Source organism: Gadus morhua, chromosome 6, assembly GCF_902167405.1.
Source record: "Gadus morhua chromosome 6, gadMor3.0, whole genome shotgun sequence".
In the NCBI taxonomy this organism is placed as follows: Eukaryota; Metazoa; Chordata; class Actinopteri; order Gadiformes; family Gadidae; genus Gadus; species Gadus morhua.
Genome location: NC_044053.1, coordinates 1,205,117 through 1,229,721, shown reverse-complemented (window position 1 = coordinate 1,229,721; position 24,605 = coordinate 1,205,117). Strand labels below are relative to the sequence as shown.

At 45.9% G+C, this 24,605-nt stretch overlaps 2 protein-coding genes across 3 annotated transcripts; both read right to left on the bottom strand.

The window, feature by feature from the left end:
* Positions 1-1,194: 1,194 nt before the first annotated feature.
* On the bottom strand, positions 1,195-24,561 carry oscp1b (organic solute carrier partner 1b). 2 transcript variants are annotated; one of them, XM_030357733.1, is made up of 13 exons: positions 24,343-24,561; positions 22,638-22,774; positions 21,322-22,127; positions 20,890-20,931; positions 20,463-20,617; positions 19,595-19,762; positions 10,053-10,133; positions 9,773-9,876; positions 9,516-9,644; positions 4,378-4,447; positions 3,398-3,537; positions 3,211-3,274; positions 1,195-2,102 (listed from the first exon to the last, which is right to left on the bottom strand). In XM_030357733.1, exons 3-13 carry the CDS (start codon positions 21,431-21,433, stop codon positions 1,983-1,985), a joined length of 1,185 nt encoding a protein of 394 aa, XP_030213593.1. In that variant the 5' UTR covers positions 21,434-22,127; positions 22,638-22,774; positions 24,343-24,561; the 3' UTR covers positions 1,195-1,982. The 2 variants fall into 2 exon arrangements, with proteins under 2 accessions (XP_030213593.1, XP_030213591.1); XM_030357731.1 differs by lacking the exon at positions 20,890-20,931 and having other exon boundaries at positions 24,343-24,557.
* On the bottom strand, positions 22,029-22,749 carry LOC115545741 (cornifelin). The gene is made up of 3 exons (XM_030359164.1): positions 22,638-22,749; positions 22,380-22,516; positions 22,029-22,127 (listed from the first exon to the last, which is right to left on the bottom strand). Exons 1-3 carry the CDS (start codon positions 22,747-22,749, stop codon positions 22,029-22,031), a joined length of 348 nt encoding a protein of 115 aa, XP_030215024.1.
* Positions 24,562-24,605: the final 44 nt, after the last annotated feature.

Sequence of the window (24,605 nt, the reverse complement as noted above, 5' to 3'; positions counted from 1 at the left end):
TACGTAGGCTCAGCTGTCAAATATGGCTATTAAGAGGAGATTCCATAGTATACCCATGCCAAATTGTAAGACTATATCTGAAAAAACAACAAAAAACATTCGTTTGAAGTTCTCCCTTCTGCTCCATGGCCTCCCTACAATGCAGGCGGGGCCTTAAAGCAGTACACACGTAATTTCGCTAACATCTGTTTGACGGTGGATTTTGACACAGTATGCTTTAGAAACATGGTTGGCGATTGTTTAGTTTTTAAGGCATACCAATGCCATATTACCATACCGACCAAGCTCACCATACCTCCACGTACGGAAGACTTGTATTTCTCAAAATACACAGTAATCTGCCCTTGGCAGTCTACGGTCATACGGTCCTAGCGTTGGTCATACTGTCGGTCACAAGGTAAGACGGTCATACTGTCGGTCATACAGTCATACTGTCGGTCAAACGGTCATACTGACAATCATATGGTAATATTGTGGGGTCTGTCTGCGTCCCGCAGGGCGGAGGCGTAACTTGTAGTAGGCGTAACTTGCAGTAGGAGGCGTGTCTTGTACTTTTCTAAATCGCAGTCCACGCGAGATCTTCTCGCGGTAAAAAAGTATTGGAAATCAGGGTTCACACATTACGCAAGCTCTTCCTTGAAGTCGAAGTCTGAAGTTAAGATATATATAATTCCACGCCCACCCTTCAAGCGTTTCATTATTTCGCTCGTCGTTGGATGAAAACATGGACGCCACCCGGAAAGCTGTTGTCGCGGTAGCATTGGCAGAGGACCAAGCGCTTCAAAATAGGTAGGCTATAGGCCATAGGAAGAGATAGGTATTGCAGTAATACGAGTGATTGAAATTGCCATTTAAACCACCAAAGTAGTCCAAGCACAATGAAAACAGTTCATACTTCAAGTCACACTGGGCACAACCATCTTGAATTCTGTCTCGGAATTTTGCTCGGTCATGAGATGTTTGAGGTCCGAGTTGCGGTCATTTATTTAGCCGCGCACCACTGCAGATCACTTCTGCGATTTAGAAAAGTTCTAGACACGCCTCCTACTTCCGCGATTTAGAAAAGTACAAGACACGCATCCTACTACAAGTCACGCCTGTCTTGCAGGACGCAGATGGATACTATTGCATACTGTCGGACAGGGTCAAAGTTCATAGCAATAAAGTAGCTCTACAAATGAATATGTACAAAGACACAATGTAAGGATCTATTTATTGCAATAAGTTAATTCCTCGCCAGAATAATGACGGTTATTACTTAGCATGAGTAGTTTGTATAATACAATTTGTCAACCTTCTTTTAAAATTATGAGCGTTGCCTTTAAGACCACATACACTACTAGAAGGGCGCCCCCTAGTGGAATCTATTTTATTACATTACACAATGAGCTTATGACCAATGAAGCATCCATTATGTTAAAAAGTGGACAAATTAAGTTTTCTGTCTGTTATTTACAAATAAATTGTTTTCAGCACCCGATGTTAAATACCTGGGACCACAAGAGGCGTACGTAAAACATATCAGCTATGGGAAAAGTGGTAGGTTACCCCGGAGTTGACCCCGTTTACTGAGGATAATGATCTTAATGTCGTTAATTCTTCTGCTGGGAGGATCAATCATTTGCATTGCTATAGCAACCCCCCATGGGTTCCACTGACAAGGATAACCTTCCAGTTATAACATCCACACTCAAACCTATTATGGGATGTATCGTTCACCTTTGAAATGGATATCAAATATTCGCCGTCCTCAAAACCCAATTGCAGCAAGACTCGCTCTAAAGACAGCCAGGAGTCGACCCTGGAGCCTGGTGGCCTCAGTGAAGGGCCTTCCTCCGGGACCCTCTGGAGCCTCCCTCCGGGACCCCCTGGAAACTCCCCCCGGGACCCCCTGGAGCCTCCCCCCGGGACCCCCTGGAGCCTCCCTCCGGGACCCCCTACCCTACAGGACGCCCTACAGCAGCCCGGTCCCGACCCCAGCGTTACATCATGTCCATCATGGCCAGCAGGTCGTCCCCCTTGCTGCAGGCTCTGGGGGCTGGGTCGTCCTGCTCAGAAAACTCCCCCATGATCCTTGAGAGAGTTGCGTCGCTCTGCTGGTCCTGCAACAGGGAGGAAGGGTTAGGGGTTAGTCTATAGTCTACCTGTAGGGTTAGGGGTCAGGGGTCAGTCTATAGTCTACCTGTAGGGTTAGGGGTCAGGGGTCAGTCTATAGTCTACCTCTAGGGTTAGGGGTCAGTCTATAGTCTACCTGTAGGGTTAGGGCTCAGGGGTCAGTCTATAGTCTACCTGTAGGGTTAGGGGTCAGTCTATAGTCTACCTGTAGGGTCAGGGGTCAGTCTATAGTCTACCTGTAGGGTTAGGGGTCAGTCTATAGTCTACCTGTAGGGTCAGGGGTCAGTCTATAGTCTACCTGTAGGGTTAGGGGTCAGGGGTCAGTCTATAGTCTACCAGTAGGGTTAGGGGTCAGTCTATAGTCTGCCTGTAGGGTTAGGGGTCAGTCTATAGTCTACCTGTAGGGTCAGGGATCAGTCTATAGTCTACCTGTAGGGTTAGGGGTCAGTCTATAGTCTACCCGTAGGGTCAGGGGTCAGTCTATATTCTACCGGTAGGGTCAGGGGACAGTCTATAGTCTACCTGTAGGGTCAGGGGTCAGTCTATAGTCTACCTGTAGGGTCAGGGGTCAGTCTATATTCTACCGGTAGGGTCAGGGATCAGTCCATAGTCTACCTGTAGGGTCAGGGGTCAGTCTATAGTCTACCTGTAGGGTTAGGGGTCAGGGGTCAGTCTATAGTCTACCTGTAGGGTTAGGGGTCAGTCTATAGTCTACCTGTAGGGTTAGGGGTCAGTCTTTAGTCTACCTGTAGGGTTAGGGGTCAGGGGACAGTCTATAGTCTACCTGTAGGGATAGGGGTCAGTCTATAGTCTACCTGTAGGGTCAGGGGTCAGTCTATAGTCTACCTGTGGGGTTAGGGGTCAGGGGTCAGTCTATAGTCTACCTGTAGGGTCAGGGGTCAGTCTATAGTCTACCTGTAGGGTCAGGGGTCAGTCTATAGTCTACCTGTAGGGTCAGGGATCAGTCTATAGTCTACCTGTAGGGTCAGGGGTCAGTCTATAGTCTACCTGTAGGGTCAGGGGTCAGTCTATAGTCTACCTGTAGGGTCAGGGGTCAGTCTATAGTCTACCTGTAGGGTTAGGGTTAGGCTGTACCTTGGTAGCTTGTATGTTCAGCACTCCGTATGAAAGCTCGTCCGGTCGGGACATCAGAGCCTCCCTGGGAAGACGTGCACGTTATTCATCACATCAGAATCAGGCTCAGAAAGGATTTAATCAAACTTTAATAAAAATTGATAAGAGCCAATCAGAGACCAAGAACAACAAAAGATCTCAGTCTTACTCCTCTTCCTCGTCTGTGGCGAAGAGGTTGACCCTGAAGCCGCTGTCAGCGCTGCCTGGTTTCTGGCCCTCAAGGCCTCCCATGAGCCGAGCTAGCATGTTGAGCTCCTCTTTAGCAAGCGGGTTGGGGGTTGTGTTCACCTGGAACATAGCACAGCGCTAGGCTAGTCCTTCACCTGGAACATAGCACAGCGCTAGGCTAGTCCTTCACCTGGAACATAGCACAGCGCTAGGCTATGCTGTTAACGTGGAACTTAGCACAGCGCTAGGCTAGTCCTTCACCTGGAACATAGCACGGCGCTAGGCTAGTCTGTTAACGTGGAACATAGCACAGCGCTAGGCTAGTCCTTCACCTGGAACATAGCACAGCGCTAGGCTAGTCTGTTAACTACAAAATCCCTCAACAGCCTAGCCCCCCCCTACCTTGCCGACCTCCTCCATCACCACGCCCCCTCCCGATTCCTCAGGTCCAATTCTGCCAACCTGCTACAAGTTCCATGGACTGAGCGACGGACTTGGAGTGATTGGGCCTTCTCAGTTGCTGCCCCCACCCTTTGGAATTCACTCCCCTCCCACATCAAAGTCTCTCCAACCCTCTCTTCTTTCAAATCTGCCCTCAAAACATACCTTTTCACACTAGCCTTCCCCACCTAACTCCCACCTTATTCTTCCTGTTTAACCTCTGTTTTTCTTTCATTCCTAGTCTGTCTTACATAGTTTTGATAGGGCAATATGTAAAGCGTCTTAGAGTACCATATTAAGCGCTATATAAATTGTATTTATTATTATTATTAACGTGGAACATGGCACAGCGGTAAGCTAGTCCTCCACCTGGAACATAGCACAGCGCTAGGCTAGTCTTTTGACGTGGAACATAGCACAGCGCTAGGCTAGTCTGTTGATGGTAGGGCTAAGCTCAGCTTCGTGCTATCTCTGTGGGAGTGCTATTGCAGGGTTAGCATCTAGCTCAGCGTCACTGACCTTGGTGTTCTGAGCGGAGTTCTTAGAGGTTCCCGACATGTGGGTCTCCACCGGACGACTCACACTGTACCTAAGACACACACACACACACACAAACGATGTATCCCAAGGAGGAGCTCAGCTTGAGGGTGTGGGGGGGTGAGGGTGTCATTGCGTGAGGAGGTGAGGGGGTGAGTCATTGTGTGAGGGTGGGTCATGGTGTGAGGGTGAGTCATTGTGTGAAGGGTTGAGGGTGAGTCATGGTGTGAGGGTGAGTCATTGTGTGAGGGGGTGATGGTGAATCATGGTGTGAGGGTGAGTCATTGTGTGAGGGTTAGTCATTGTGTGAGGATGAGTCATGGTGTGAGGGTGAGTCATGGTGTGAGGGTTTGTCATTGTGTGAGGGGTTGAGGGTGAGTCATTGTGTGAGGGTGAGTCATTGTGTGAGGGTGAGTCATGGTGTGAGGGTGAGTCATGGTGTGAGGGTGAGTCATGGTGTGAGGGTGAGTCATGGTGTGAGGGTGAGTAATGGTGTGAGGGGGTGAGGGTGTGTCAGGGTGTGAGGGTGAGTCATGGTGTGAGGGTGTGAGTCATGGTGTGAGTCATGGTGTGAGGGTGAGTCATGGTGTGAGGGTGTCATGTGACCGTGTCCTGGTTCCTGTGTAGGGGTGGAGGTGGTGGAGATGTCACGTTAAAATTGTACTGGGGACGAAAATTGTACCGGCCTACGTCATCAGTTGTTTACATCTTGACAACCTGCCTGACGCAGACGACGCGATCGTCTGTTGCCGGGCAGGTTGCAAAAAACATTCGGCTCATGTTTCCAAAAGACGGAATAACATAATACAGATAACGGATCGTTACATAACACTTGTTATTACTTTATATTTGTATTGTATTTAATTGTTTAATCGAATAGCAACAGACGACGCGATCGTCTGTTGCCGGGAAACGGGCGATCGCGTCAAATGACGTAGGACGCGAATGTTCAAGAACCTTCCTACGTCATTTGACGCGATCGCCCGTTTCCCGGCAACAGACGATCGCGTTGTCTGTTGCTATTCGATTAAACAATTAAATACAATACCAATATAAAGTAAAAACAAGTGTTATCTAGCGATCCGTTATCTGTATTATAGTACAGCGGATAACCATGAAAATTGTGCACTTTTTGAAAGAAACATGAAACTTCTACCATAGTTAGGTTATACCATGAGGTTCATTTTCAGATTTGGAGGGAAGTCAGATTTGACCTCTGAGGCCCGGTAGAGGTCAAATCCAAAATGGCCGCCAATAATATTCAAAAGTGCCTCACGTTGGAACCAAACACAGTAGAAAAACACTTAAGGTGTCATTTCCCACTAACTTTTGGGTGCCCATTCTGTATCTGATACATTTGAAACCACCAGAATTCAAGAAAATGCATTTAAATCAATATGGAGGTCAAATCATGCAGACATAGGGAGGTGAACGGTGCAAAATGGTTGTTTATTTCCTAAATAACAACAGTAATTGTGATGCCAATAATGATGATGCCAATAATAATGCCAATAATAGTATTTATTTATTATTATGATTAACTGATTTATTATTTAACTTTTAAATAATTCATTTTTTTTTATCTTAACAGTCTCCAGAACAAAAACAGAGATCTGTACATTTAAGTGCAGCTTTGAGACAGGAGCACCGTCCAGTGCACCCTTTCTGGCAGTTACAGCGGATCAGCTCATGGCAAGACTTTGCTGCTTCAGGGAGAGTGGTCCAGAGTGGCTGCCAACCAGTGGTTTCCTTTGTCCAGCCCCAGTCAGATGGCTCTGGCATCTCTGGATCCAGGACCAGTGACTGGTTCCAGATGTTCGTCTGAAAGCAAGTACGCTTGATGTGCTGTTTGAGGGCAGCCTGGGTTGGAGGGATGTTTTCTAAACTCCTGGACTTCTGGGAGAAAAGCTGTTTCCTGGCATCATTCACTTCCATGCTCTCGCTGGTTCGGTCATACATGAGCACCACAAATCGTTCCAGCAGTAACATGGACTCTACACTGACCTCACTTGGCATGCATAGAAGTTCCTGGAAAGCATCACTGACCTCTGGGAAAGACTTCCATGTCTCCCAGGCAGTCTTCTTTCCACAGCCAGCAAATGCAGACACAGTGTCACATCCAGTGAAAGCATGAAAGACCGGGAGAGTCAGGCACTTGATAGGAGTCATTGTGGCAACCATTTCGTGAATAGCGATAAACCGGAAACTTGACCCAACACCAAAGGAAATCCATAGTTCATCAGGAGCTATTTTGCTAAAGGAAGCCACTGCCAACACCACCACATCCATATCAACGGTACGTATGGTCACCTTCTTACAACCTTTCTGCACAGCATCTGCCACATGCAGAAGTAGCCGAGTGTCAGCCTCTTCTTGCGAACATGGGGCAAGGCGGGCTACACATAAGTCAGCAGGAGAGCAGAGGACTCCAGTTCCATCTGTTGCATACAGTTCCTTGCCTAGTGATGCAGGCAGATTAATGGATTCCCGGGCCAGGAAGGAAAACAACTCTGTTTTGTTTTCATCACACCGAAGGAAGTCTTTCCAGTTCTTGGGCATCACAGTAAGGGGAGCAACCCTTTTCCTCATGCCGTTTCCCCTCTTTTGTCTTGTTGAGGCTTTCAGGCTGGCAGATAGGTATACATCCCAGACAAGGTCAACACGGTCGCCTACCTCTAGTTGAGCAGAGATGTATGGTACAAACACTGTTTCTCCATACTCTTGAAATGTTCTTGATTTGTTTGGATTCAGCATTTGAATCACAACTGCACCATCTAGAATTACTGCATCAGTCTCAGGAACACTCTTGTTTTCTGGCAGATTTGACTCCAGGCAGTGAAGCAGATCTGCTTTAACCCCGAACCGAAGTTTTCCTCCACTTGACAGAGCTGGAGGTGCTGCCTGGTTTTCATGGGAAAAGAAGTGGTTGATGTCTCCATCTCATGTTTGACATGAAATGTACAGTCTTGAAAAAAGGCCACAGTCACTCTTCAGTGCGGCAAGTTGTGCCTTCTCTTTTGTTTTGCTCTTGACAGGTGGTCTGCTGAACAGTGGCAACTTGTTCTTTGGAAGAGGATGTGTGACCCTTTGGGTCACACATCCAAGTTTGTGACCCTTTGGGTCACAAACTCAGTGTACTGCTCCTCACCAAGGGTAATAATCCTTCTTACAGCATCAGCAACTTGGGTATCAACGATGTCTCTTGTGTCAATGACTAAAAGATCTTGGCTGTGTTCTAGAAATGGATTCCCCATCTCTTCCAGCACTGTGACAAGTGTCTTAACCTCCTTTAGGAATGCTGTTTGCACTCCAGGTTGCTGTTCATGGTGTCTTGAGTCACTGAGTCCATGTTTTTGGTTTGTTGCCTGTTCTTCAAACTCTTTAGTGATCCTGGCGATTTCTGGTCCTGCCACCATCCAGCGTCTGAGTGCTCCTGGATTTCCAGTCAGTCCGATAGCCCCACCAGAACCTTTGACCATGGCATTGTTCTGTTCATGGCACTGGTCAAGTGCCATGGCAGAGAACTGGTTGCTGGTTTTGTGCACCACGAAATGTCCGGACATGAATTCTGCTAGGACTGCTGGGTGTCTGTCTGCAAGAGTCATCATATCACGGATGTGTACAGAAAACCATCTGCTGTAGTGTGTGTGATCTAGGGCGAACATCCAGGGCATGATCTGTGTTAGGGATTCAACGTACAGCTGGAAGTTGCCTTCACGAATGGACCTGATGTACCGCAGAACGAGAAGCTGCAATGACAGGGTCTTATGCCAGTAGTCAAAGTGAACACTGGCCTTTGCTTGCTGAATGCACCACTCCTCAAAAGATAGACTGATAGGTGCCATGACATCTTTATCATCAGATATGCACTGTTCATTGTACGCTTGTTGCAGGAGTGTATAGACTTGCAGCCGTGACCTGGTGTGCATGGCGGGTCTTGGTGACATGTTTGGCATGTATGAAGGAATTGGCTGTTCCAGAACTTGCAATGTCAGCCTGGATCAGGGCATTGGTCCAGCCACTGCCTTCTAGCCAGTCTCCCAGCAACTTCAACATGGCCATTTCAATATGTAGACCACAAAACATGATCACAAAGTGATCTTCTCCATAAGTGTCTGGCCAGGACCACTGTATTTGTTTAGCGAGAGCATACAGTGGTTGGTCAGCAGCAAGGACAGGAATCTGACCAGGGTTCACATTTTGAACTGCTATTTTAATGATTTCCATAGAGTGCCGAATCATTGCTACTGAATGTGCATTGTCAAGAAAGAGAGGCAATAATGCGTTGATTGAATAATATTATGTAATTTATTATGTAATAATATTGTTTGTTCATAGTCAATCCTTTTACCTGTTAGAATATGTCGGTTGAAGTGCTCTCTAGTACTGTGGCCTTCCATGTTGCCTAGCAACAACGCTCTAAAGCAGGGGTTTTTCAACCAGTGGTCAGCGGTGGTATTGCAGGTGGTCTGTGAAAATGGTCTCGGGGGTCACCTGTGGATAATTCTGTGCTGTGAAGGAATTAAATTAGCCACACATCTCATGAAATAACAACAAATAACTGAATAATACAGAGACAACAAAGAAATTAATTGGGGTACATAAAAAATGAATATTTTTATCTTTTTTTTTACATTGACCTTTACATAAATGCATTTTCTTGAATTCTGGTGGTTTCAAATGTATCAGATACAGAATGGGCACCCAAAAGTTAGTGGGAAATGACACCTTAAGTGTTTTTCTACTGTGTTTGGTTCCAACGTGAGGCACTTTTGAATATTAATGGCGGCCATTTTGGATTTGACCTCTACCGGGCCTCAGAGGTCAAATCTGACTTCCCTCCAAATCTGAAAATGAACCTAATGGTATAACCTAACTATGGTAGAAGTTTCATGTTTCTTTCAAAAAGTGCACAATTCCCCTTGATTTGAGGGCTTAACCGCTGTACTATTGTTATTTCGTCTTTTGGAAACATGAGCCGAAAGTTTTTTTGCAACCTGCCCGGCAACAGACGATCGCGTCGTCTGTTGCCAGGCAGGTTGTCAAGATGCAAACAACTGATGACGTAGGCCGGTACAATTTTCGCCCCCGGTACAATTTTAACGTGACAGAGGTCCTACATGTTGGTGCCCAGCTTGATGACGCGGTCTCCAAACATCTCCAGGGAGCCCGGCCGCAAAGCGCTGCTGTAGGTCCCTCCGCTCTGGAACTGAAACCGCCTCGACTCCTCCCCGTTACAGCGGAACAGCCTGGACCAATCACAGAGCAGCTCAACGTCCTGGACCAATCACAAACGTGTGTGTGTGTGTGTGTGTGTGTGTGTGTGTGTGTGTGTGTGTGTGTGTGTGTGTGTGTGTGTGTGTGTGTGTGTGTGTACCTGATCAAACTGGGGACCTGTGTTCCATGCGGTACCGGTCCGCTGGTCGGGAGGACGAAGCGTCCGTTGGAGTTCTGGACCTTGTCCTTGAGGAAGATGGACACCTAAAGGGAAGCATGAGACATAGAGGTATAGAGATATACTATAGACACACATACACACACACACACACACACACACACACACACACACACACACACACACACACACTCTATGTGTTGTAAACATAACTCAATAAATCAAGAAATAACATACTGCATCTATAAATTCTATATATTACCCTGATGTGCATGTCTTGGAAGAAGATGAGCAGAGTTTGTCTGATGAGCTGGAACTCTCCACTGGACAGGGGAGTGTAGATCTGGACAGAATGAGACAGGGTTAGGGTTAGGGTTAGGGTCAGGGACGCTGGGTCAGTATGAGAGGGTTAGGACAAGGTTAGGTACCTCTATGCAGGGCTCCAGACTAACTTTTTCCTTGGGTGCACTGGTGCGCCTACATTTTTCATTTGGGTGCACCAGCACGTATTTATGGTGCACCCAAGTTGTGAGTTGTTGAGGGGGGGGGGACGTTGGGCCGTGCTTGCCTTGCGCTGAGTTGTTGACGGGGGGGGGGGGGGGTTGCACCGTCGATATTTACGCCACTGATTAATAATATTTTGACCATTAAATAAATGCCTTAAATAAATGCCGAATCTGTATCTCTCATAAAGAATATCATCAGACAATGCCAAGGGATCGGTTTTGTCCCGAAAAACCATCTGTCTCCGGAGAGACGCCTGTACGATAAGTGCGTCGAGGTCCATGGGAACACCCACAAATGGTGACGCCATCATCGGAGGAGGGGCTAGGAAGCAGCGCACGCCGATATAAGTAGCCGATCTCCGGGTAGACTCGCTGAAAAGCTGCTCCCGACCAGGTTTGGTTGCGAGCGTAAGTCACCATGGTGATACAGCGACGCTTAAAGATATCGACTTTCATGGTACAGCTAACCCAGGCTTTCAGCTCAACATACCTCGCTAACCCTCTAATCGAGCTTCGTAGTACAGGCCCCTGGATTGGGCTTCGCGGGTTTGTTTACCGGCGTTGCCATTGTTACCGGTCTTGCGTGTTCCAACGGTTTATTAGGTATCTAATAAATCGCTGTCTAATCAATACTTCATTCACTGCCTCTTCCGTGGTCATTACAATATTATGAATAGACTGCTCTGTAAAAAAAATAATAATACTAATTATACCCAACCCGGTATCACGCCAAGGCGTAAAATAGATACGTTTGTCCACATCGCAAGGCGTGTTCAGGGTCACGCTTTGCCTGACCAAAGCGTCACCCTGAACACGCGTCCTTCTCCATTCGAAATGAATGGGGGAATAGCACCAACAGGGGGCGATACATTCTCCTAGCACAGGGGTCGGCAACCTGCGGCTCCGGAGCCGCATGCGGCTCTTTAGCCCCTCAGCCGTGGCTCCCTGCAGTTTTCTTAAAAAGAAAAAAAAAAAGAAAAAAAAAAAAGTATATATATTTTTATATATATCGTCAACTAAACGAGAGGTCGCAATGGATGCGCAATTGCGCTACCGTGAGGGGGGGAGTGAATGACAAAGCTTTGTTGATTTGCAGGTGGCTAATCCCAGTAGGAGTTAAATCTTTAACTGGCATCTGGCATCAGGATGTAGCCTAGATGCTGCCATTGGCAGGAGGCGGGACATTCCAGTGAGCCGCCAAACAGCAGCATCCACCGTTGACAGCCAATTGCACGAACGAATACTGAGCGAGAAGGGTTTACAGCATTAAAGTTCGTAGTCAAAAAGTTATTTAGCTACAAGCTAATACATGTTGTGGACCTACCGTGTGTTGAATATTAAAGTTTCAGTACGTTATATTTTGATAATAAAGGTCCTTACAGTTTTTTCATTACTTGACTATTGTATCGCTATGCTATGCTATGCTATCTATTCCTTGTTTACATTGCTGGCCATGACCGATCACGTAGAACGTCAATGGTTGACGCTGCTGACTGGCTACTGTAGTCTACTGTACTGTAGGCTACTCCCTGATGCCACATGACAGCTAAAGATTTAACCATTTAACTCCCTCTCTGACTAATATTGAGTAAACTAACCATGGATAAATCCAAGAAAAGAAAAGTGGCAGAGGAAAATCGAGATTTTAATTCAGCGTGGACAGATTCATTTGCTTTCAGTACTACTGATGCAGGCTTACCTATATGCTTGATATGTTGCGAGAAATTAGCCAATAACAAAAAATGTAATGTTGAAAGACATTTCCAGAACAAACACTCAGCATTTGCTGAAAAGTACCAAGCAGGAGATGAAAGGAAAAGAGCGATTTCGGAACTGCTGCGGAAAGGTGAGCAGAGTAAAATTACTTTTAAGAAATGGATCAAGTCTCCAAATTCAACAACTGCTGCTAGTTTTGCGGCAGCTCAGGAGATCGTCAGGTGCGGAAAGCCATTCACAGATGGAGAATACTTGAAAGAGACATTCATTAAAATATATGGATTTATGTGTTGGTTCGATCCCCGGCTCCTCCTACTCGAGTGTCGAGGTGTCCTTGAGCAAGGCACCTAACCCTGACTGTTAGCTCCCGACGAGCTGGCTGTCGCCTTGCATGGTTGACTCCGCCGTCGGTGCGTGAATGTGTGCGTGAATGGTGAATGTGAGGCAATATTGTAAAGCGCTTTGAGTGGCCAATGGTTAGAAAAGCGCTATATAAATGCAGTCCATTTACATTTATATCAGAACATCTATTCTCGGACTTTAAAAACAAAACTGAAATTGTTCAGAAAATTAAAGACATGCCTCTCTCTGCAAAAAACGTAAAGGACAGGACCATTAAGATGTCAGAAAACATCACCAGTCAACAAATTAACGACATAAATTCAGCTCCAGCATTCTCCATCGCCAGTGATGTGAACGACATTGAACAACTAGCGCTGTTATGCAAATACGTGAACTCTGACGGGCCGCAGGAAGAAATTATTGAGTTGATACCGCTAAAAGGCCAAACACGGGGGGAGGACATTTGTGAGGCTGTGGTGAATTGTTTAAAAGCCAAAGAAATAAATCAAGAGGATGACAACAAACCTATGTTTACCTGTTTAGTTGTGTTCTTTATGTTTAGACTTATTATACTCGTTCTATATGTTTGATTTATTTCAAAGTTATTTCTCCTCTTCATAAGAGTTTGAGGTTTTCCTGTTAGAACAGCAATAAAATGTTCTTCAACAGCTTTCTCTTTGTTGTTTTATAATTTCATGAATGCAACAAACTATGTTTTTTTTTTACAGAGTGTCACAAAAAATGTCTGTGTGGTGCGCAGCGTTAGCGTCTCCGGAGGGGGGAGGGGGTGAATTAAAAAGTTTGCGGCTCCAAAAAAAAAAGTTTTGCGGGAGATGGGCCAAAATGGCTCTTTTGATGCAAAAGGTTGCCGACCCCTGTCCTAGCATTTGGTGAAATTGTTACGTAGCCATATTAATCGTTATTATCTGAATGGGAAATGGAATATTTTAGGACAGATACACCATTAAACGTGTTTCTAATGACATTTCTAGCGAGAAATGTACATTTTCCTTGCATAATCTTCAGTCAGTGAAAGTGTATGATCTTTATTAATCTTTATTATCTGAACGGGAAATGCAATATTTTAGGATCGATTCACCGTTAAACGTGTTTCTAATAACATTTCTGGCGAGAAATATACTTTTTACTTGCATAATCTTCAGTCAGTGATTGTGTCTGATCTTTAGTTTTATAGTTATTAGGAAGATTTAATCGGCTCGCTCGCATGTTTCAACAACGTCAGGTTGCTAGGGACGCTGCTTTCGCTAAACTAGCAGCTCACGTGTTTCCTGCGTTTGTGTTATTAAACCGTTACTTTATGTAACTTTTAATGATATTGTAATAACCACAGGCGAGGTATTGAGCGAAGTAAGCTTGATAGCAGGTTTATTGGATTCCACAATCAGACAGGCAGGCACAGCTCCACCGGAAAACTACAACAACCAAAACTCCCGCCCGGAAGGAAACCCCCGGAACCCCCTCTCAGAAGGCCCGCCCCATCCTCCCAAACCCTGTGACGTGAAACACGTTTATCTGAGAGCCAACCCATTCGCCAAAAGCATACGTTGACAATGTACGTTTTCATTGTAACACTGGATTACGTCGCATTTCAACATAAAATAGCGTGTTAGCACGCATGCACACGCACACACACGCACACACACACACACACACACACACACACACACACACACACACACACACACACACACACACACACACACACACACACACACACACACACACACACACACACACACACACACACACACACACACACACACACACACAATGCATTTCGCTGCTAAAACAACAACTTGGGCTGCTTCTAGGAAATTATGGGTGGATTTTGAACGGTATGTGGGCAGGACGTTTTTTGCAGGCAGGACTTGGCAACCCTGCGCTGTTGCCCGAGGTGCAGAAATAGACAGATCTGGATCCACCATGGCCAAAATAATTGTCATGAATACCATGAATAGATTCATGCATTATCATTCAACTTGAACATGTGTTTTTACAGTATAGAGTGGTGGAGGGATGACGTATGTTGGCCAACCCGGAAGTGAGCGTCGACCTGGGTTTTTCCATTGAATTTTGGATTATTGCAGAAAAATTAGCATCTTTGAAGCACCTCCACAAAAACTGAAAATAAATAAATAAATAAAAATAACTGTGCTCCAAAGAACGAAATGTAAACCAATGCATTCCTAATGGGAGTGTTTCTCCGATTTTTCCATGCTACACAGAACGAAATGTAAACCCATGCAAATAAAGACTTCATGGTCATAATAATTTAAATATCATTATTCTCCTCAGTGTGTAGGGTGGTATTCTATTTTTTTCAACTGGGCTGCATCCAGTCACTTGACCGTCATGGTTGCTATGGTGGTTGCTATCGACCCCCCTCTAATCCTTACATGGCTCTAAAAACCACGCGGCAAAGGAGCTGCCGTCCATTGTGTTGTTTTTGTCGTAAACTAGGGTCCGATGGTTAAAAAATAGACAGATATTCCAAGGTATCCTTAAAAGGCAGCTTGGATGTTTTTATTTTCTGCAGTTTAGACTTCTTCTATAACCTATTTTTGAACGCAAAACACCAAGCTCAATGATTTAACGAGGCAGGGTTATTTGAAAGAATTTATTAAATATATATTTGTGAGAGGTCATTCCTTCTCCTGAGTTTGCTTCCTATTTATGTCTAGTGTACAACCCTACTGTCCACAAGCATCACCCCCCCCCCTCCCCATATGGATTTGGAGAATTGTTGCCACGTCCCAGTGGTGGAGGTATCATATATATGAAAGAGGGCATTCAATTATACTACAATGATCAATTAGGAGGCCGAAGCCCTAAAGGAAGTGATGCAATAGGTGACTGGGTCGACAACATTTAAGTAAACTGTACTTTGAGTTCTCTTATATATCAAAGGGGGTCTCAAAGGACGCATACGCTTCAACCTGTGGCTCCAGCCCTACAGGAAATGACTCAGCAAGTGCTCCATCTCGTTGCACCTGCACCCAGCGGCTCGCTTGCAAGATTTTGGCCTGAAGTTCTTCCCAGACCTACACCCTAGCCATCCAACCTGCATATCTGAGAATCAGGCCTCTCTTTAATAATGACAAAAAGTTGTGAGAGAAATACACATTAACTTTTGTCTCATAAGCGGCATGGTGCCGGCTCCTTTTGACCTTTTGACCCCAGACTTCTTGGTGAATACATGAATCAATTCATTAGTCAATCAGAAGCATGTAAATATCTTCCCGGTGGCGTAAGAGGGCGAACAAGGTGTCCTTCAACATCTACGCTTCCAGGCGATTGCAACGGTGCCATGAGCATATTCGAACATGTTTAATGGTAGTAATTAGCTGTCGAAATTGGAGGCCTTAATCAATAATGAGCAGCTATTGATTTGCTTCCCGATATAAATTTGAAATGACACGTTATTTAGCATCTACACGTTGAGCTGAGTCCAATGACACCCAGCATGACACTCTAGCAAATGGTAACATGTATTTTACATGGTACACCTAGGTCTAGGACATGATCTCGGTGTAGCAAGAGGGCGAGCTTGATCTCATTGGACTCAGCTTAACGTGTAGATGCTAAATAACATGTAATTTGTCAAAAATCTCCATCGGGAAGCAAATCTATAGCTGGTCATTATTGATAAAGGCCTCCAAAATCGACAGCTAATTACTACCCCGAAACATATTCAAATATGATCATGTGTGGCACTGTTGCAATCGCCTCGAATCGTAGATGTCAAAGGACACCTTGTTTGCCCCGTTACGACACCGGGAAGATATTTTCATACTTCTAATGGATTGATTCATATTTTAAGGTTCTCGGAGTGAGACTTTAAGCAGCTGCAGCAGAAGTGTTGAGACGAAAGATGATATCAAGACATTTATAGAATATTCCCATTCACAATATGATTCTTCGTCATAACATCCGACCAAACATCCTTTACAGTCACAGAGCGAGGATTATGAAAGTCCAGGCCCCCCCTTCCTGCACTCGGGGTCTGACTGGGCCAAGTTTCGGGCAGGAAGGGCCACCCCATCCTGCCCTCGGGGTCCGACCGGGCCAAATTTTGGTGCGGGGGTCCCAGTTAGGCCTTAGAATAAGGTATTCAAATTTCAGGGCGGTAGCACGTTCCTATCTCAAAAAGGTTTTTCCACCACATTCTGAACCATTAGGTCTTGCAGGTAACACTTCTGAGGGGCTTTGTCCAAATGACAGTCCATTTGGGAAAACTTTTTTTCTCAAAAGGGCTAGAACTCCAAATCTCGGATATGTCATTCTCGGGGCCCTGGGAAATGTGTGTAAACATTTTAGCCTCCCTAGCTATCTCGAAAAGGCCGGAAAAGGGGCGTGACCACAGTACAGTAAATGTACATAAGACAGAGGTTAGTTTCTAGTCCCCATTTTGTGGGATGGAGGTGTACATTTGTGGCTTAAGGTGTGTAGACACAGCTGGCCTGCGGCCACGTTTTTGAAGTCTGGGGTCAAAAGGTCAAAAGGAGCCGGCACCACGCCGCTTATGAGATAACAAAAAGTGAATGTGTATTTCTCTCGTAACTTTTTGTCATTATTAAAGAGAAGCCTGATTCTCAGATATGCGTGTTGGATGGCTAGGGTGTAGGTCTGGGAAGAACTTCAGGCCAAAATCTTGCAAGCGAGCCGCTGGGTGCAGGTGCAACGAGATGGAGCACTTGCTAAGTCATTTCCTGTAGGGCTGGAGCCACAGGTTGAAGCGTATGCGTCCTTTGAGACCCCCTTTGATGTATAAGAGACCTCAAAGTACAGTTTACTTAAATGTTGTCGACCCAGTCACCTATTGCATCACTTCCTTTAGGGCTTCGGCCTCCTAATTGATCATTGTAGTATAATTGAATGCCCTCTTTCATATATATGATACCTCCACCACTGGGACGTGGCAACAATTCTCCAAATCCATATGGGGAGGGGGGGGGGGGGGTGATGCTTGTGGACAGTAGGGTTGTACACTAGACATAAATAGGAAGCAAACTCAGGAGAAGGAATGACCTCTCACAAATATATATTTAATAAATTCTTTCAAATAACCCTGCCTCGTTAAATCATTGAGCTTGGTGTTTTGCGTTCAAAAATAGGTTATAGAAGAAGTCTAAACTGCAGAAAATAAAAACATCCAAGCTGCCTTTTAAGGATACCTTGGAATATCTGTCTATTTTTTAACCATCGGACTCTAGTTTACGACAATAACAACACAATGGACGGCAGCTCCTTTGCCGCGTGGTTTTTAGAGCCATGTAAGGATTAGAGGGGCTGGTCGATAGCAACCACCATAGCAACCATGACGGTCAAGTGACTGGATGCAGCCCAGTTGAAAAAAATAGAATACCACCCTACACACTGAGGAGAATAATGATATTTAAATTATTATGACCATGAAGTCTTTATTTGCATGGGTTTACATTTCGTTCTGTGTAGCATGGAAAAATCGGAGAAACACTCCCATTAGGAATGCATTGGTTTACATTTCGTTCTTTGGAGCACAGTTATTTTTATTTATTTTCAGTTTTTGTGGAGGTGCTTCAAAGATGCTAATTTTTCTGCAATAATCCAAAATCCAATGGAAAAACCTGTTGGCTTTTTGTCAAGGGAAACCCAGGTCGACGCTCACTTCCGGGTTGGCCAACATACGTCATCCCTCCACCACTCTATACTGTAAAAACACATGTTGAAGTTGAATGATAATGCATGAATCTATTCATGGTATTCATGACAATTATTTTGGCCATGGTGGATCCAGATCTGTTCCGGAGCATTTCTGCACCTCGGGCAACAGCGCAGGGTTGCCAGGTCCTGCCTGCAAAAAACGTCCTGCCCACATACCGTTCAAAATCCACCCAAAATGTCCTAGAAGCAGCCCAAGTTGTTGTTTTAGCAGCGAAATGCATTGTGTGTGTGTGTGTGTGTGTGTGTGTGTGTGTGTGTGTGTGTGTATGTGTGTGTGTGTACACGCTATTTTATGTTGAAATGCGACGTAATCCAGTGTTACAATGAAAACGTACACTGTCAACGTATGCTTTTGGCGACTGGGTTGGCTCTCAGATAAAATGTGTTTCACGTCACAGGGTTTGGGAGGAAGGGGCAGGCCTTCTGAGAGGGGGTTCCGGGGGTTTCCTTCCGGGCGGGAGTTTTGGTTGTTGTAGTTTTCCGGTGGAGCTGTACCTGCTTGTCCGATTGTGGAATCAAATAAACCTGCTATCAAGCTTACTTCGCTCAATACCTCGCCTGTGGTTATTACAATATCATTAAAAGTTAACGGTTTAATAACACAAACGCAGGACACACGTGAGCTGCTAGTTTAGCGAAAGCAGCGTCCCTAGCAACATGACGTCGTTGAAACATGCGAGCGAGCCGATTAAATCTTCCTAATAACTATAAAACTAAAGATCAGACACAATCACTGACTGAAGATTATGCAAGTAAAAAGTATATTTCTCGCTAGAAATGTTATTAGAAACACGTTTAACGGTGAATCGATCCTAAAATATTGCATTTCATTCAGATAATAAAGATAAATAAAGATCATACACATTCACTGACTGAAGATTATGCAAGGAAAATGTAAATTTCTCGCTAGAAATGTCATTAGAAACACGTTTAATGGTGTATCTGTCCTAAAATATTGCATTTCCCATTCAGATAATAACGATTAATATGGCTACGTAACAATTTCACCAAATGCTAGGAGAACGTATCGCCCCCTGTTGGTGCTATTCCCCCATTCATTTCGAATGGAGAAGGACGCGTGTTCAGGGTGACGCTTTGGTCAGGCAAAGCGTGACCCTGAACACGCCTTGCGATGTTGACAAACGTACCTATTTTACACCTTGGCGTGATACCGGGTTGTTATACCAGATACATTTTCAGTCGCACCGGTGCGCCCAAATAAAATATTTGGTCGCACTACTCCGAATTCTAGGCGCATGTGCGCCCAAATTAGGCGCACTCTGGAGCTCTGCCTCTATGAGCTGGTGGTAGGGTTATGGTAGGGTTCAGTACCACTATGAGCTGGCGGTAGGTCGGTAGGGTTAAGGTAGGGTTCAGTACCTCTATGAGCTGGCAGTAGGTCGGTAGGGTTCAGTACCTCTATGAGCTGGCAGTAGGGTTACGGTAGGGTTAAGGTAGGGTTCAGTACCTCTATGAGCTGGCAGTAGGTCGGTAGGGATACGGTAGGGTTCAGTACCTCTATCAGCTGGCGGTAGGTGTCGTCCACCTGGCTCAGGATGGGCGGAGCCTCCTTCACCAGGTCCTTGATGGCGTCCATGTGGTTGAAGGAGACCAGCAGCAAGTCTTTGGGCCGCGGGCAGAGCAGCACCTGGTACTTACAGGCCATGGTCATCAGGTCGTAGAGCTGGGGGAGGGGGGAGAGAGGGGGGAGAGAGGGTGAGTCAGGGGTCATCAGGTCGTAGAGCTGGGGGAGGGGGGAGAGAGGGGATAGAGGGGGGAGAGGGTGAGTCAGGGGTAATCAGGTAGTAGAGCTGGGGGAGGGGGGAGAGAGGGGGGAGAGGGTGAGTCAGGGGTCATCAGGTCGTAGAGCTGGGGGAGGTGGGGAGATAGGGGAGAGAGGGGGGAGAGGGTGAGTCAGGGGTCATCAGGTTGTAGAGCTGGGGGAGGGGGGGGGAGGGTGAGTCAGGGGTCAACAGGTCGTACAGCTGGGGGAGGGGGGGAAGGGGGAGAGAGGGTGAGTCAGGGTCATCAGGTCGTAGAGCTGGGGGAGGGGGGGAGAGAGGGTGAGTCAGGGGTCATCAGGTTGTAGAGCTGGGGGAGGGGGGGAGAGAGGGTGAGTCAGGGTCATCAGGTCGTAGAGCTCAGGGAGGGGGGAGAGAGTCCCAGGCAATCTAGCTTGTCAATGCTAGCTGTATGCAAGGAATATTTAAAGCTAAGCTAGGTACCTTGTACATGCTACCTGCATGCTAGGTGCCATGTTTTGAGCTAGGCTAGGTACGCTCTTAATGCTACCTGTATGCTAGGTGCTATGTTTAGAGCTAGGCTAGGTACCTTGTCCATGCTACCTGTGTGCTAGGTGCTATGTTTGGAGCTAGGCTCGGTACCTTGTCCATGCTGGCCTGGTTGAGCCTCATGATGGAGGCGTGGGCCAGCCGGTCGAACACCGTGCGCAGGGCCTTCTTGGAGTACAGCTCCTGGGGCTTGAACAGCTCTTCCAGGAACTTCTTGTTGAACATGGTGGTGATGATGTCGTTCATCACTGCACATGGAGACGGAGTGAGCCAGGGGTTACCCAGAAGCCCTTGCTATCGCAGTGGCTAGTAAGCAGCGATCTAAGGCCGGCCCCCCCAAGCCTCTGTCCCGCGGCCCTAGGAAGCAGCAGCCCTGCCCCCCCCCCCGGCCCCACAAGGACGTTACACATCACCCACCATGTGTGCCCCTCCGCCCCTGTTACACCTCACCCACCATGGGGCCTCTGGTTCTAGGCCCAAAGCAACAGCTGAGACTAGGGAGCCAGAGAAGCCATACTACCTCTCCTTCTGTCCTTCTCTATCCAGTCAGCTTCGGACGAGACTTTATAGTCAAAGGAGAGTGACAAACTTCGTCAGGTTGTCCTGGTAACCAGGGGATGGTTAACACATGAACTGGGATGGCTCCATCATTTATGGTTCATTCATTGTGAATCAAATCCAAGGTTACAATAATTGGTTAATAATGCAACAGCCTCTTGGATATTTGTGCTTTGAACCATTTACGACAAGCCTTTAATTAATGAACGATCGTCCACCTGCAGGTGAATATTATACTTCTTATCTTCAAGACAGGTTAATACGTCCTACTGAAGGGAAGTGAACACGTGAAATTCCAACACATGAGGACCGGGTACTGAAGAGAGGTGATCGTGATGCTGGGTACCGGGTACAGAGAAGAGAACACATGTGATCACGTGATGACGTCTAGTACCTTTGCGGGCCTTGTCGGGCGGGATGCTCTGCGCGCGGAGCCGCTGGTCCAGGATGTAGAGCATCTCCCCGCCGAGCCCGAGGAAGAGCAGCGGGAGGGTCCGCGACGACATCGAGACCTAACTAACCTAAACCTAGTTAACTACCGACACACGGGGTCTACTACCAATACACCGGGGTTAACTACAAATACTCGGTGTGTTACTCTCAATAATCTGTGCGTTGCTCTCAATATTCGTTGAGTACCGGTTGTACGGCTCAGGGGGCGGTCAGCGTTTTCTTGTTGCCAGGCCACGGATCCAACAGCCAATCAGATCCATGTATATAAATACCCAGGGTAGCCGGAGAGCGCCAACAGCCAATCAGATCTATGTATATACGAGGACGGGCCATGAGCCAATCAGAGGTGAGTATAAAGCGACGTGGGGTATCACCGGTTTAACGGTAAACGGTTTATCGGTTTATGGATTTCTGATCAATAACGTAAACAGTGAACCTGTCCTAAAACAGTTCGGTTCAATCATGTGTTTCCTCCATATGTTCTTGAAAAATAATTATCGCACACATTTTCACTACATGATCAACAGTAAACAACGTTTAATTAACAATTTTAATGTAGAATAAATGCAATGAAATGGATGAAAACAGCAGACAGGAGAGATAAGAGATAATTTTATAGAAATAACTTTATAGAGATAACTTTATAGATCAAACGTCTCCGTTCCTGCTGCGCATCTCTCGCGCCATCCTGCACACCTCGAGCCAACCACAGCACGACGTCATCAGCGCGTCATTCAGGATGCTACCCTGTAGGGTCACACAGCCAATTGGTCAATTGACTTAAAGAGAATTCAAGAACAGATATAAGCTGCGAATGGGGCTGAAAACGGATCATAGGTGACTGAGATATAGGGAACTTAACCTGAATTAAACTGAATTGGACCGTAACTATTGATTACTATCGATCTATCATCATAACTATGAAAACATGTGTTGGTCTTAACTCACACTACGTGAACGCCTGTATTGGTCATGTGTTCTCAGGTGGACCGTAGTTACCTGGATACCATAGGTGAGTCTCATGTGTGTCCTCATAGCGGTCATCCCTCCGGGGACGATGCCCAGGCAGAAGGCCTCTCCGTAGTGGTGGCCGGTGTAGCAGCCCAGCGCCAGCGGGCACAGGCAGCCCAGACAGCCTGAGGAACACGGACACCTTCTACAATGTCCCCACTCCTCACACCTCTCCTACTGGACTGGGTGGTTCTGTGTGTGCGTGTGTCCGAGCACGTGTGTGCGTGTGCGTGTGTGTGCGCTTACAGATGGGCATGTCGTTGAAGCAGGAGCAGAGGCCGGAGCTCCAGGCTCCGGTCTGGACGTTGGTCCCGTAGGAGCTGGCCCCCGGCTGCTGGCTCACCACCGGGTTGGACATGTTCACCTGCTTCATAGACACACATCTGATCCCACCTGGTTTACAGCTGCATCACACACACCACAGCTTAAAGATACGTCAAGGGTTAGAACTAGTTAGGACGTACCAACTAGGGCTGGGATAAACGATTATTTTTTAAACGATTAATCGAGTGATTATTTTTTCGATGCATATTCATCTAACGATTCATTTTTTCAGTCCGATTCGATTTCGATTATCTCCCCATTAATTGACAAATAGCAATTTCTTCATGTTGATTTACATATCTGAATGAAAGAAATATGAATTCCTTAACATTTCAATACATGTTTATTGCCTTTAAATTCCAAAATAAAAGTGCAAAGTAATGCATTCTTAGAATTCTACGGTGCTCAGTCATGTGTAGCTGCTACCGGGTGGCGCCTCTTCAGGTGCTGGTGAATTGCCGTGGTGCTAGAATGGAAAGTCATCTCCATTTTGCAAAGACGACATATCACGGAATCGTTTCCTTTCACATTAAAGAATTCCCATACTTTAGAGGAGGGGGTGCGTGGCGCCTTGCACTTATGAAAGTCTGCGGAGCCACTGGCGTTGCAACTACGCTCCGGCGCCGCCCATCTATTTTTTTATTTTTTTATTTTTAATCGAAGCACATTTTTTGCCGACGCATAAATTACGTCGACGTCATCGATTACGTTGACGCGTCGTCCCAGCCCTAGTACCAACCAGTAACTACTTTTGATTTGATGATTTATAAAACATCGAACTACGTATGATGTACTAATCCGCTAGTACTCCGTAATGATCGAACAAACCCCTTCAGTAATTACTTATGATTCACCAATCCTTGTTATGATGTACCAAACCTCAAATAAGTAATAAATGGAAACTAACAAAACATGTAATAATATTGATCGAGTGGTTGTCCTTTAAAAGGATTGCTCAGTCTAGACGGTTGTGTGCAAGAACGGACAAAGGATGTGAACTATACAAAGTGTTACCAAAAGATAACCCCAAGGCCAGCTACTTACATCCTAGTGTTAACTACTGACGAGACTATAGTCAATGGAAAATAGTGCATGATTTAACCTACCAAACCACCTACCCAACCAACTACCTTACTACCCAACCAACTACCTTACTACCTAACCAACTACCTAACCAAACACCTACCTAAATACCTACCCAGTTACCTAACCAACCACCTACCCAACAAACTACCTTACTACCTAACCAACTACCTACCCAACCAACCACCTACCCAACCAACTACCTTACTACCTAACCAACTACCTACCCAACTACCTAATCAACCACCTACCTCGGTAACTAAAGCTGCCCTCCCAATCTTTATTTCAGAGACTTCTTCATTGCTTATGAAAGTGTTTCTCCCGTGTTGCATTACAAATTGAAATATTACTATTATTACTATGATTATTAAATTGCTAGCCATAGCCCATTTGAAGGTACCATAAACATTATTATTTGAATTACTATTTTAAATCGTTGGTCAAAACTAAAACTAGTGATCATTAAGGGTGATTCAAGTTTAACAACCAGAACTACTATTAATAAGGCATAAATGAACACTGTTAGCTGAAAACCATAGCGTACCTCAGAAAGTTGGAGTCTGAAGACGCTGGAAATGTGAAATGTTCAGAGGTGTTGATACGAGAAGAGAGGCTGAGATCAGCGAGTTAACCACAGGAAGCTGACGAACAGCAGAATCACGAGCTGCTCTCAGGAGCTGTGAGTTCACTGGTGACTAGAGAACTGAGACGGCGTGGTTAAGGGGAGCAACGCGTCATCAGGTGGTTTAAGGGAAACAACTTGTTGCGTAAAGGCGTTTCAACACCTTCTCTGCTAACTTTGTTTAA

What these genes read in the sequence shown, in the direction of transcription:
- oscp1b (XM_030357733.1), bottom strand. Translation starts at nt 21,433, where the DNA reads ATGTCGTCGCGGACCCTCCCGCTGCTCTTCCTCGGGCTCGGCGGGGAG. An exon ending in CCTACCGCCAGCTGATAGAG is followed by an intron (nt 10,134 to 19,594) that starts GTACTGAACCCT and finishes CATTCTGTCCAG; the next exon opens with ATCTACACTCCCCTGTCCAG. An exon ending in GCCACAGACGAGGAAGAGGA is followed by an intron (nt 3,275 to 3,397) that starts GTAAGACTGAGA and finishes ACGTCTTCCCAG; the next exon opens with GGAGGCTCTGATGTCCCGAC.
- LOC115545741 (XM_030359164.1), bottom strand. Translation starts at nt 22,749, where the DNA reads ATGTCCAACCCGGTGGTGAGCCAGCAGCCGGGGGCCAGCTCCTACGGG. An exon ending in CTTCAACGACATGCCCATCT is followed by an intron (nt 22,517 to 22,637) that starts GTAAGCGCACAC and finishes CGTGTTCCTCAG; the next exon opens with GCTGTCTGGGCTGCCTGTGC. An exon ending in GACTCACCTATGGTATCCAG is followed by an intron (nt 22,128 to 22,379) that starts GTAACTACGGTC and finishes GTGACCCTACAG; the next exon opens with GGTAGCATCCTGAATGACGC.